This window comes from Microcebus murinus, chromosome 5 (genome assembly GCF_040939455.1).
Source record: "Microcebus murinus isolate Inina chromosome 5, M.murinus_Inina_mat1.0, whole genome shotgun sequence".
Taxonomy (NCBI): Eukaryota; Metazoa; Chordata; class Mammalia; order Primates; family Cheirogaleidae; genus Microcebus; species Microcebus murinus.
The window spans coordinates 51,434,042-51,448,564 of record NC_134108.1 but is presented as its reverse complement, the minus strand read 5'-3'; the positions used below and the strand labels follow the sequence as shown (position 1 = coordinate 51,448,564).

Here is a 14,523-nt window from a genome sequence, read left to right as displayed (position 1 = left end):
ACTCTTATCCATCTTTACCAGATGCTTGTAATAACTTTGGAGTAGGAAAAGAAAAGAAAATATTGCTTAAAAGTTTTCTAGACAAAAACTTTTATTAAGGTAAAGATGTTACATTTGCCAAATATTACTGATTACAATCATATTATATATCTCAGGGCATAAGCTGATGGATTATATAGGTCATCGTAACAGCATAAAAAGAAATTGAGGGAGAGGAATCTGAAAGCATCTTCCATGGTCACCAGCTGGGGATACCAATCAAAGGAAATGAGAATTACTGCTGGTATCCCTAGCTTCTGAGTTAGTTACAACTAGGGTCGACTTGTTTTGGGAGTGGGGGGAGTTGCTTGCTTGCTTGTTTGTTTAAGTTTAATGGGGTAGACATGAGTGATAGGAAAAATAAGATTTGGAGTACTTATTTTTTTTATCTTAAAAAGTCAACTTAAGTGCCAGGAACTATAAACACTTCTAACATGTTTCATTCATATGATACTTGACTATAGGATTTTTATCCTTCCCTTATCTTGTATTTAATAAACACAAATTTATTGAATTTGGAATCCAGAGTTTATTTTTAATTGACATAAATAATTTACTTTTGAACCACATTTTAATCTAACTTTTGCCATTTGTCTTTTATTTGTCCCATCTGTTCTTTATTTTAGGCTTTTTTTGCTTTCATTTTTTTCTTTAAATAATTTTCCTCTTAAAAAGAGAAAAAAATCATTTATGTTTACCTACATATTTACAGTTTCTGGTGCTTTTCACACTGTCATATAGATCTAAATTTCTATCTGATATTTTGGCCTGAAGAACTTCCTTTAATATTTTAGTATAATCCTGCTAGCAATGAATGCTTTCCACTTTTGTTTATATGTAAAGTCTTTATTTTGCCTTTAATTTTAAAAGATACTTTCTCTAGATATAAAAGTATATATTAATAGTTTTTTTCTTTCAGTACTTTAAGGGTGTTGTTTCATTTTCTTCTGGCTTGCATAGTTTCTGTCAGTCTTATCTTCATTCCTCTATATAATGTGTCATTTTTCCCTTTGGCTGACTTTAAGATTTTCTTTTTATCATTGGTTTTCAGGAATTTAACAGTGATGTGCCTTGATGTGGCTTTCTGCATATTTCTTTTCCTTAGGGGTTTGTTGAGCTTCTTTGATCTATGGGATTATAGTTTTTTAATCAAATTTGGAAAAATTTTGGTAATTATTTCTTCAAATGTTTTTTCTGTCCTTCCCCATCCTTCTGAGATACCATTTATACGTATGTTAATCTGCTTCATGTAATCCCACAGCTCCCTGATATTCCATTCCTTTTTTTCTCGTTTCTTCTTCCTTCTTCCTGTTTTTCCAATCTTTTTTCTCTCTGTGCATCCCTTTGGATAGTTTCTATCACTATTTTCAGTATCACGGGTCTTTTTTCTTTGTACCAGTTCTCTCCAGTTTATTATTTAGTCTATATATTTTTTGCCTCTAAAAATTCTGCTTAGGTTTTCTTATCCCTTTTAGTTCCTTTATCATGTTATATTTTCCTCTACCTTCTTGAACATATAAAGCATATTTATAGTAGCTGTTTTAATGTTCTTATCTGCTAATTCCAACATTTGTGGATCTGTTTATATTAATTGCTTTCCCACCCCCACCCCAGATATGGGTCATAGTTTCTGCTTCTTTACATGCCTGGACATTGTGAATTTCAGTTACTTGCTGGATTTTTGTTTTATTCCCTTAAACAGTGTTGAGATTTGTTCTGGGACACAATTAAGTTACTTGGAATATATTGCATCCTTTTAAGTCTTCCTTTTAAGCTTTGTTAGGATAAGCCCAAAGCACCCTTTAGTCTAGGGCCAATTTAGCCTTAGTTTAAGGTGATATCCTTGAAAATTTTTACCGGATGCCCCACATATTATGAGGTCTTTCCGCTTTGGCTGTTGGGAACACAAACATAATATTTCTAACCCTCTATGAGCTCTAGAAATTATTTGGCCTACTACTTTTTGGTGATTCTTTCCCCAGCCTTGGAAGTTTCTTCTTACCCACATATAGATCAGTACTCAGCTGAAGACTCAAGGGATCTCTGCAGATCTCTTGAGCTCTGTCTATGTGCTACTCTCTTATTCAGTACTCTGCTTTGCAAATTGTAGCTGTCCTTACCCTCCCTGAACTTCAGATCTCTGTCTCTCTAACTTAGTGAACACCCACCCCAACCCATTTAAGTCCCTTCTCTCTGGAATGAGGCCTGAAAACTGCCTCCATGCATTAATCTGGGAAAATCAATAGATTACCTCATTTGCTTTCCATCTCTCGGAACTTTTTCTCCAGAATGCCTGTTGTTTGATGTTGTTTTGTATATTTTTCCAGTTTTCTAGTTGTTTAAGAAGGCAGGGTATCTTCATTTTTGCTGCTATACCAGAATGCCTGAGACTGGCTAATTTATAGTGAACAGAAATTTATCGGTTCATAGTTCAGGAAGGTGGGAATCCAAGAGTAAAAGGCCAGCATCTGGTAAGGGCTTTCTGGATCATCCCATGGTGGAAAGCAGAAGGACAAGAGAGAGACAAACTGGCCCTTTTATAAAAATACCAATCCCACTGATGAGGGTGTAGCCATCATAGCCTAATCACCTCTTAAGGGTCCCTCTTCTTAATACTATTATAATGGCACTTAAATTTCAACATGAGTCTTGGAGGGAACATTCAAACCACAGCACAGGGTAAATACCATCCCTATTACTCCATATGGATGAAGCAGAAGTTCTGCTTTTGAACCATATAGTAGGAAGAAATTTAATAGAAAACAAGTATTGGTTCTTTTATTTTTATTTATTTATTTATTTTTGAGACAGAGTCTTGCTTTGTTGACCAGGCTAGAGTGAGTGCTGTAGCGTCAGCCTAGCTCACAGCAACCTCAAACTCCTGGGCTCAAGCAATCCTGCTGCCTCAGCCTCCAGAGTAGCTGGGACTACAGGCATGCGCCACCATGCCCAGCTAATTTTTTTCTATATATATTAGTTGACCAATTAATTTCTTTCTATTTGTAGTAGAGACGGGGTCTCGCTCTTGCTCAGGCTGGTTTGGAACTCCTGAGCTCGAGCAATCCTCCCGCCTCAGCCTCCCAGAATGCTAGGATTACAGGCGTGAGCCACCGTGCCCGGCCTATATTTGTTCTTTTATAAAATTTAGGGTTTGAGAATGCTGTTAATGTAGTATTTAAGCTACCAATTGTTTGGTACCAACTGTTTAAGCTACCACACAATTTATTGTTGTTGCATAAATTATGTATGATACATGCATTTATCTCTCTGTAGACCCTGTAGTCAAATGACAGTAAGGATATCTGATATTTTTATAATACTCTTTTACAGTAAAAAAAAAAAAAAGATTTTACATTTTTATCTTATTTTATTTGGCCCTCATTAGAACTGGAGTTGTTATATCCATTTTTACAGTTGAGGAAATTGAGGTTTAGAACAGTTAGTTCTTTTTTCTAATCTTTCTTAACAGCTTCAGAAGGATCTAAAAACTTTTCTTTTTCCGTTTCTTTAGATCATTGATTTACGATCACTACTATTCCTGGCTTTTTCCTTAATCTTTTTGGTAAAATAAACATTCTTTCTTAAACTTCACATTTCCACTCCTGGGCTATGCCTATGTATAAAATACAAAATTCAAACACTGCATACTTTCCCCAGCTTCTGTTTTCAGAACCTATTTTCTAGGAGTGTTTCCTAGTGTCTAATTCAAATGGCATGTTAGAATTTTGCAAAACCTGAGAGTCCTTTTAATAGTTATTATATTAAAGATGAAGTAAGTCATTATAACAGAAAATTCTAACCTATTGTACCACTAACTTTGTAACCTTTAGAAAGTCATTTAATTGCTATGCACTTTATTTTCTTCACCTGAAAATGAATGTTCTGAGTTAGTGATATCCCTGGAATTATTGTTTTGTGATTATGTATGTACAGTTGCATCTAATAGTGAATTCTGATTGATTAGATTCTAGATATACAAACTAGTATAACAATACAGTTGACCAGAATTCATTTTTATGTGTTGTTAGAAATCTTAGTGATGCCTGCTGAAGAATTCAGTGATTCTTTATCAAGCCTAATGCAAGACAATTGATTCAAGGAAAAATGCAAAACGTGCTTAAAATATCATCCATTTTTTCCCCATAGAAACTATGAGAATTATTTCATCAAAGCCCAGAAAGTGAGACGCCTCATTGCTAATGACTTTATGAATGTTTTTAACTCTGGAGTAGATGTCTTGCTAACTCCCACCACCTTGAGTGAAGCAGTACCCTACTTGGAGTTCATCCAAGAAGACAACAGAACACGAAGTGCCCAGGATGATATTTTCACACAGGCAGTAAATATGGCAGGTAAGGATACCTCAACAATATTTTGGTTTTGTTCAAAATCTTAGGCAGGTAGCCTTGTCTTCAACTTAAGTTCTAGCTAGATTGTTCCCTAAAAGCAATAGCCTGTCCTTTTGGAATGTTTAGGAAAGAATGTGTTTATGTGTGTGTGTACCTATGGACACATGTGCATACCGTCACCACACACCACATACACACGTTTTCTGAACCAATACTTTTAATGTTTTGTTTTGTTTTTTTTTTTTTAATTTTATTTTGGAAACTTTCAAACCTACAGAAGAGCTAAAAAAATAGTACGATGAATACTACTATGCCTTCACCTGGATTCATTCTTTTTAACATTTTGCCTTATTTGTTTCTTCTCTTTTTCTCTCTTTCTATACACACACACATACACACACACACAGTTTATAGCTGAATCATTTGAAAGTTTCAGACATCATAACACTCGGGTCTAAACACTTTATCACAAATCTTCTAAGAATAAATTCTCCCACATAACTACAATTTCATTATTATGCCTAAGAAAACTGACATTCATTTGGTAATAATCCAAATATAGTCTATAGTCAGATTTTCTCAATTGTACCAGAAATGTCTTTTATAAATTGTTTTTTCCCCTAATATATGACATCTGTTTATGATATCTTTTTAAAATCTAGAATAGTCACCCCACCTCTCTTAGTTTTTCTTAGAACCACATCAGGCTGTGTTATAATTTTTGTTTCAATCATTATACATAATGTAGAAAATAAAGTTAAAATAATGTAGAAAACTCAAGTAGAAAAGGAAAGTCTATTTTATTTGCCTATACTTTTGTTTACTCTGTTCCTTCTTTCTTCCTCTTTTATCACCTTTTTTCTGTTTGGAGAAATTTCTTTAGCCATTCTTTTAGGGAAGGTCTGCTGGCCACAAATTCGCTTAGCTTTCCTTCTGAGAATATTTTTGTGTGTGTCTGACAGAGTCTCGCTCTGTTATCCGAATACAGTGCAGTAGCATCACATAGCTCACTGCAACCTCAAATTCCTCGGCTCAAGTGATCTCCTGCCTCAGCCTCCCAAGTAGTTGGGACTACAGGCATGCGCTATGCACCCGGATAATTTTTCTGGTTTTGGTAGAGACAGGGTCTCGCTCTTGCTCAGGCTGGTCTCTAACTCCTGAGCTCAAGCGATTATCTGGCCTTGGCCTCTGTGCCCAGCCTGAGAATATCTTGATTTCCCTTTTATTTTGAAAAGTAATTTTGTTGGTTATAGGATTCTGGTTTTCTTGTCTTTAGCACTTAAAAAATGTTGTGCTACTTTCTTCTTTCCTACATCGTTTCTGATAAGAAATCCCCCACCTTTTAAAAATTTTCTTTTAAATGTCATTGACTTTTTTGAAGAGCCCATTACACTTGTCCTGTAGAATGTCAAATTGTTTCCTCATGATTGGATGAGGGAAACATGTTTGGCAGAAACACTATATCCTCTTCACATCAGGAAACAGTTAAATTCAGTTTGTTCCTCTTTTGGAAACTAAGTTGACCACTTGTTTAAGAAGATAACTGCCAGATGTTTTCCTTATAAGAGTACTTTTTTCCTTTTATCATTTATAAGCAATTTACAGGGTGATATTTTAAGACCATGTATATATCCTATTTCTTAATAATCTTAAACCCAATTATTTTACCATCCATTGACAATGCTCTCCTGAACTAATTATTACTTAAAGAATTACAAAATTCTTACAAAATTCTGTCTTCTCTAATTCTATAATTCCTTCTGCATTTAAAGAGCTTTCCTTTTTTTTTTTAATGCAGTGTATTATAAGCAATTACTATCATTATTGTTTTTGATGTTCAAATTGTTCCAAATTTGGCCAATAGTTGCCCCTTCAAGTTGTATGTATCCTTTAAAACTGTTCCCATTAATTAGTGAAAACTTCTTTATTTTATGGCATAACAAGATGTTCTGGGTTTTTATACTTTCTCTGCCCCAAATCTGGAATTAAAACTACCCTGAGCTAATTTCTCATCTAATGGATTGGCAAAAATTCAAAAAGCTCAACAACACACTCTGTTGGCAAGGCTGTTAGAAAATAAAGCATTCATTTTGCTGGTGGGAATTCAAAATGGTACAATTTCTTTGGAGGGGAATCTGGCAATATCTAATTACATACATACTTATGATGAAACAATCCCTCTTCATCTAAGAAACATTCAAGAACACTAGAAAACATGTACACAAGGTAATTCACTGGGACATTGTATGAAATAGCTAAATATTGACAACAACCTAAATGCCCAACCATAGAAGACTGGTTTAATAAATTATGGTAAAACCATGCAATGGAGTAGTTACTATACAGCTATAAAAAAGGAATGAAGAAGGTTTCTATGAACTGATACAGTGATTTCCAAGATATATTGTTAAGGGAACAAAGTATGGTACAAAAGCATATATGCATTATAATATTTGTTGTTTTTTAAATCTTATCCTGTCTTAAGTACTTACTAGCACTGGAAAGAAGTCTCTGCTTTTAGGACAGAGAATGAATCAACTAATGGGTTTCCTTCCTTTCTGCAGGATTACCAGCAGTGAGTATCCCTGTAGCACTCTCAAACCAAGGGCTGCCAATAGGACTGCAGTTTATTGGGCGTGCATTTTGTGACCAGCAGCTTCTTACAATTGCCAAGTGGTTTGAAAAACAAGTACAGTTTCCTGTTACTCAACTTCAAGAACTCGTGGATGATTGTTCATCAGTCCTTGAAAATGAAAAATTAGCTTCTATTTCTCTAAAACAATAGAGATAAATGTATCATGCAAACTAAAATGATGTTTAGAAATTCTGTTCTCTAGAGAGCCAAATGATCTTGCTCAATTCTTGTAATTAGGTTCATTCTCAATACAGTCTTTCCTTGGAATCACTTTTTTGAATTCTTGTGATAATTAATTATAAATAATCTATCAGCATTTATTAAGCATCCACTAAGTATTTGTACAGGATTTCTACTATAACACAAGATAAATATTCCTGAAAAACAATGCATTCTGCAAAAATTTTATTTAAAAAGAACAAGAGCTTACAGTAAAAATAAGATCAGGGATAAACTCAAAACTTGCACATCTTTGTAACTAAAGCACTAACAGAAACAATAAAAATTGCACCTCCAGAGATAACCTAGATAGCCCAGGTAGGCAGCTCATCTTGTGGTGAAGGCTGTCTCAGGGGATATTAAAAATGCACAGAAACAATCAAGTAGGAATATTGGATTCTGCATGTTGAGCAAAGCAGGTGGAAGAGGAGCTCTGAGCACTGGAGGAAGTGTAACCTTTCTGGGGCAGAATCATGCAAAACTTGGGGTGTGCTGCTCTGGGGAGGAGCCCCAGGTGCACACACTCCTTTTATTTCTCTAAAAATAGAGCTGAAATTATTGAGAACTTTTTTTCCTTCACTCCTTAGAGTTAAAATTTTACTTCTGTTATTCCAGAACACATGCCTAGGAGCCAGAACAATTCTGTGTTACACTGAGTTAATTCTCTTGTTTACCAGTCACAAATGAGCTCATTGATGTCATAGAAACATTTGTTGTAAACTAACAGACCATATTGGAATGGAAACTCGGTAGATGGTAGAGTATGGTTTTAGTGAGAAACGTTCAAAATACATGGTAACACAATGTGAAAAATTTGCAGATAATTTGTGGACAATGCTAAAGGAGGAGGCCCATGGGAGGGTCCTCCGTGACCCCAGATTCTCTGTTTCTTATGGTTTCCTTACCCTCTTGACTGCAAGTGTTCTTTATTTGGGCTCCTTGATCCCAGAGAGACATTAAGGGATGTATAATAATTGTATTATAAAATGTATAATAAAATGTATAATATATTTGACAAAAATCTAATGGAAATTGTACATTTACTCACCATAAGACTATCATTGGCTTTCTTTCTCTTTGCTGGGACACTATTGTCACCTCATGTTGATCAGGTGTTCTAATTTGGCACTTGTATATTGTTAATAAAGAAGATTAGAAAGCTGAACTATTATTTACTAAATTCACTTTGTTTAGTAAGAAAAAACCTTTTCTAAATAAGAAGTACAGGAGGAAAAAATACTAATAGGCAGAACCCCTGGGATGTTTTTATTATAACAAGAGGAAACCATTTTAGTTGAAGGAGCTAATATGATATAAAGCACAAGTAAATAAATCTTTGCCCTGGTCATTTTTTATGTATGTATAATTTGAAATGAAAATTTTTCAAAGAATATTTACCCTCTTGTTCCTTTATCTCCACTTGAGCTACACTAACAATTTAAATCTGGAAATAGAGAAGTCAAATACTTACTGTTCTCACATCATAATACCCAGCTAGCGTGAAATGATACCTAGTTTGTTTTTCTTTCCTCTTCATCTTTACCCTAAATCTAGTAGATCTCATTTTGCCAAGTCACTGTCTGGGAATTTGAGTGACAAATGGTTTTTGTGTCTCAGCTAATTAAACCCTGAAATTATTAGCAGCAGAACTGCTAGACCAGAGTGCTTCCAAAAGGTGAAGGTGGCTACAAGTCTAAGATGAGTTCCTTGATAAGCCCTAGCAAGACCAAACCAAACAAACAAAAACCAAAGCAACAGTTAGAATCAACAACAAAAACAAGCCAGAGTGAAAAAAATGTGATGCCATCACAAAACTTGGCACCCTGACACCCCACACAGAGCCAAAGGAGCAAGTTGGAAAACCAGTGTTCCGTGTTGGCCCACACTTAGCATTACCAAAAAAATCGCTTGAAACCAAGGAGGCAGAATGTTCCCTTTGAATGGCTGACACTAGGTCCTCTGTCACAACAACGAATGTGGCCCATCTAAAAAGATAGCATTGTACATAAGAGTAACTTGTAAAAATGACAAAAAATGGTCATTCCTATTAGGAAATAACCTGCACCTTCTAATGTAAACAAGTACCTTTAGGATTTTAAACAGAATCTAAAGGACAGTGAGAAAAGCTATGGTTACACGGTACCAGTAGGTAGACCTTGGGATTCAGCAAGCTGTGTGTCACACTCTGTCCCATTCAAAGCAGGAAAGCAAAATAATGGAATTTTAAAAACTGCTTTGTGAACTTTCATTAACTATTTTTAATCCCCCTCTCTTCCCTCAAACATCTGGTTATCCATACCAAGGTGAAATGTGCATTTTCTGTGTAAGCCTAGGGTAAAATTTATTCATTGTGTTTAGAAGCACCAGAGGCAGTTTAAAATAGGATTTCCTCAGTTATTTCATAACTTAAGCAGTGTGTACACTAGAACATAAACCTGAGAATTTAATAAAGGCAAATAACATGAAAAAAAAAAAACAGCCAACATTAAGTAAAAGTAATTACAGGATTTCAGAGTGCTTTTTTATCTCTCTTTATACCTCAATAGAATATAAATTCAAAAGGATTTTAGGTAGTTTATTAAAAATATGTTATTATAATGGTATAAAAGTAAATATTGAGGAAATTGGTGAATTGATAGTAAAAGTGGGGAAGAAGAAAACCAGGAATGAGATTTGAAAAGTGCTTGTCAAGGTATCTATACAGATGCTTAAGGCTGAATGGTGTGTGATATAGTGGGAAATTTCCCGGTAGGTTTCCTAGTGGGGTAAGGCCACCTGATTTAAAAGTCAGACAAACCTGGGATTGAATCCTATTGACATTTATGAGCTATGTAACTTTTCTGAGTTTCAGTATCCTGATCTGTAAAATAGGGATAATATCTACTCCATGGGGTTGTTGGTAGGATTAAATTTAAATGATGCACTAAAAGCACCTGGCTTGGTGTCTGACAGAATAAGCACTCAATAATTTGTAGCCAAAAATAGATGAGTATAGTCAAGAATTTAAGTCATATCTTTGTTTTCTGTGATAGGGATGTATACATCTAAATTATCCAAAACTGGTTTCAAGTCATTAATATACAAACTAAAAGGAAGTGAAGCTGGAATTCAGAGTTTGAAGACTTAAAACAACCAAGGATACTCTCATTATAATATGGTACCCTACCAGAATGATTCTATAAACAAGCTTGTAAAACGAGCTTTCTTTTAAAATTATATGCAAATTATATATTTTTAACCAAGTGAGTTATAAGAAATGTTTCTAGGTTAAGTTCCTGTGTGCTTACCTAAGAGCTCTGGGTACAAAAACAATCCCATGCTAATGGCCTCCTGCTTATTTAGCTTTAACTATTTGTCCATCCTTTTATAAGTATATGTATTTTATTAATAAAGTTGGTGTTACATTTCCTACACTTGTGCAGTCATCACCACTAAATTCCAGAACTTTTTCATTGTCTCACAAAGAAACTGTGCCCGTTAATAGTCACTCCCCATTCCACTTTCCTCCCAGCCTCTGGCAACCATAAATTCACTTGTCTCTATGAATTTGCCTATTCTGAACATTTCATACAAATGGAATCATGCAGTATGTGAGCTTTTGTGTTTGGCTTCCTCCACTTAGCATAATGTTTTCAAGGTGTACCCATGTGGTAGCACATGTCAATATCTCTTGCTTTTAATGGCTGAGTAATATTCCAATATATAGATATATCACATTTTGTTTATTTATCATCAGTTGATGGACATTTGGGTTGTTCCCACTTTTGTGCCATTATGAATAATGAACCTTCACGAACAAGTATTTCCGTGAATGTGTTTTCATTTTGCTGGGATATATGCCTAGTTGTGGGATTGCTGTATTCTATAGTTTGAATGTGTCTCCCAAAAGTTCACGTAAGAAACTTGGTCCCCAATGCAGCAGTGTTGACAGCTGGGACATTGTGAATGATCAAATCATGAGAGTTCTGCCCTCCTAAATGGATTCATCCATTCATGGATTAATGGATTATCAAGGGATAATTATTAGTTAGTTATTATGAGAGTGGGTCTGTTATAAAAGCCAGTTTGGCCATCTTACCATGTGATGATACCCTATGCCACCTCAGGACTCTATAGAGAGTCCCTACTGGCAGAAAGGCCCTCATCAGATGTGACCATTTGATCTTGAACTTCACAGCCTCTAGAATTGTAAGAAATAAATTTCTTTGTAAATTATTCAATCTGCAGTATTCAGTTACAGCCACAGAAAACAGGCCAAGACACTGGGTCATATGGTAACTCTATATAATTTTTTGAGGAACTGCCAGACTGTCTTCCAAAATGGCTGCACCATCTTACATTCCCACCAGCAATGTACAAGGGTTCCAGCTTCTTCACGTCCTTGCCAACACTTTTTGCTGACTGTCTTTTTCATTATTGCCATTCCGGTGAGCGCGAAGTGGTATCTCATTGTGGTTTTGACTTGTATTTATCTAATGACTAATGATGTCGCATATATTTTTCATGTGCTTACTGGCCATTTATGTCTATTCTTTGGAGAAATTTGTATTTAAATCCTTTGCTCATTTTTAAATTGGGTTGTCTTTTTATTGTCGAGATTGAGGTCTTTAAAAATGTATATATTTTGGATATAAATCCTCTATCAGATATATGATTTACAGTTATTTTCTCCCATTCTATGAGTTGTCTTTTCACTTTCTTTGGTTTTCTTAGAAGCAGTAAAGTTTTTCATTTTAATGAAGTCTGATTTTTCTATTTGCTTTTGTGGGTTTTGCCTTTGATGTCATATGTCAAATGTATCTGTAGTAATTGTTAATAAATGATATGAGAAAGGAATTTAACTTTTTTAAAAAAAAATAGAAATTGACACAGTACCTGTCCACACTATTATTATAATCTAAATGGTTATATATACTTAGGTCTGCTTTGGGGCCATTGTCAAAGATTTATTGGTTTTTCTTAAGATGATCCCAAAGTAACCTGAGTATAACATTCAAAAGAAATAGTGATACCTATAGTTTTGCTATTGTCCCACCTTTGTATATCAGGCATCTTGCTGTATAAAGCATTTATTAATGTTTATTGAATTGAATTAAATTGAAAAAGAGTTTTAAGGAGAAGAAATGTGAATATCATAGAATAGCCAACACTGTGATCCAGCCTTGTTCACATTGTTTCCATTTTTGCTGAAGTCATCGCTGTTCTTGCCAAAAGTGCTCTTTCAACACATTTTCAATACAGCCGTGGTAATCATTAGTTTTGTTTGTCAAATATTTCTAGTACTTTCCACTTTCAGACCCTCTTCTGGGTAGGTGGGTTCTTGTGCTTGGTTCCAGCCAATCCATTGTGAGTAGAAGTGTCATGTGTCCAGGCCAGAGTTTGCTGAATGGGTAACCGTCTTTTCTTTTCCCTCCAGTAATGTTCAAAATGGTAGCTGCTCTATCAGCCCAAGTCCCTGAGTGACTAAGTTTTACAGAACTCTTCTGTCAACCAGTGGATGGGTAGAACGAGTGAGAAATAAAACTTTTGTTAACTTTTGTTGTTTTAAGCTGCTGAAATTTGAGGTAGAATGTTACTGAAACACATGTCATATCTTGAGCAATACACCAGTCACTATCCTTCCTACTTCTTTTCATTAGCTGGTATGCATTCTTGAATGGGAGGTAGAGGGTTTGGGGGACAGCATGATGAAAGTGGTCCTGGAAGAGATTTCACATTTGCATCCTCACTTGCTCTTCTCATATGCATGACAACTTCAACTACATTTTAGGGTAAGCCCCCCATTTATATATAGAAGTTGAGCATTCCAGAAGTGCTCCAGCATCCAAAAAGTGAAAAGCCTGGGCAATTAACATTTCCATAAAAAGTAAAAGAAACATTTACTAAGTTACAATGAATAGATATCAATTTATAGAGGAAAAAACACAGTTTTTGGTAAGGGACAAAACTTTCAACGTAGCCTGGAAAGACAGCTATAAAGAAATGTGAAATTAATTCACCAAATTTGATGTTTACTATTTTCAATGCAGTCCACGGCCTTTGGTGCTTCTATTTCATGGACATTTACAAAATCCTTGACATTCATGGTATGCCCATTTCCCAAATAAACTGAACATTGAGGCATAAATTTTATAAGAAATTAATATTTTTAAAGTAGGTGCATATATGATTTGATAAGTTGATCATTTGGAAAGTTGCTGTCTTGAATTAGAGCTTTTGTAATACTGAAGCCTTTATAATCATGACCCAGATGATATTAGAGAAAGAAAGAATTAGCATCACCAAAGAGTTTAAGTGTATACTTGTTTTTGTTTTAGTTTTTTGTTTTGGGGGGTATTTTGGTTAGATGGTGATGAATTAGATTTCAACATTTCTAGAAGAAACAATTTAGCTAAGCATATCAAAGGAAATAAGAGTTTATCCTTTTGGCTCTGTATAGAACAAAACCTCCTGATATGAGAGCCTTTTACTAGGAAAAGGTCGTATGTTTTAAGGCAAAATAAATTGCCAGTATGAAATAATTACTAGCAAAACATTTAAGGACGCTATAAAATTAACTTTGAAATTAGTCAATCAACTTTTTTTTGGGGGGGGGGGGGTGGACAGAGTCTCAGTTTGTTGCCCAGGCTAGAGTGAGTGCCATGGCGTCAGCCTAGCTCACAGCAACCTGAAACTCCTGGGTCCAAGCAATCCTCCTGCCTCAGCCTCCCGAGTAGCTGGGACTATAGACATGCACCACCATGCCCGGCTGATTTTTTCTCTATATATATTAGTTGGCCAATTAATTTCTTTCTATTTGTAGTAGAGGCTGGATCTCGCTCTTGCTCAGGCTGGTTTCAAACTCCTGACCTTGAGGTATCTGCCTGCCTCGGCCTCCCAGAGAGCTAGGATTAAAGGCGTGAGCCATCACACCTGGCCTAGTCAATCAACTTTTAAATTGCACTGCCACTATTATAGTCAGGTGACTTAAACATTAATCAAAAATATCACTTTTATTTTTATTTTTATCAGGTACTATTTTTATGAAAACATTCAGTTTCCAAAGACAAATATAGTTTCAAAATATGCCTGATCAATATGTCATATAAATATTTGATCAAATGCCTCTACCATTGCTAAAGAGTAAACATTTCGAATAAGTCAAAAAGAAATATAATCCTAAAATATTTACATATAGATCAGTTGCTATCTTCTTTGTCCAAAATCCATATCTCCTCTTTCACCATCTCCACCTCTTCCATCCATCTCCTCCTCTTCATCTGACACACACACACCACTTAG

General features: G+C 35.1%; 1 protein-coding gene across 2 annotated transcripts in view; it reads left to right on the top strand.

The window, feature by feature from the left end:
• Positions 1-8,401, top strand: part of QRSL1 (glutaminyl-tRNA amidotransferase subunit QRSL1) — a 31,043-nt gene extending 22,642 nt beyond the window's left edge. For both annotated transcript variants that reach the window (XM_076003090.1, XM_020287173.2), the window contains 2 exons: positions 4,186-4,391; positions 6,953-8,401. In XM_076003090.1, the coding sequence (XP_075859205.1) occupies positions 4,186-4,391; positions 6,953-7,173 (427 nt within the window). In that variant the 3' untranslated portion in view covers positions 7,174-8,401. The remainder of the gene's footprint in view (positions 1-4,185; positions 4,392-6,952) is intronic.
• Positions 8,402-14,523: the final 6,122 nt, after the last annotated feature.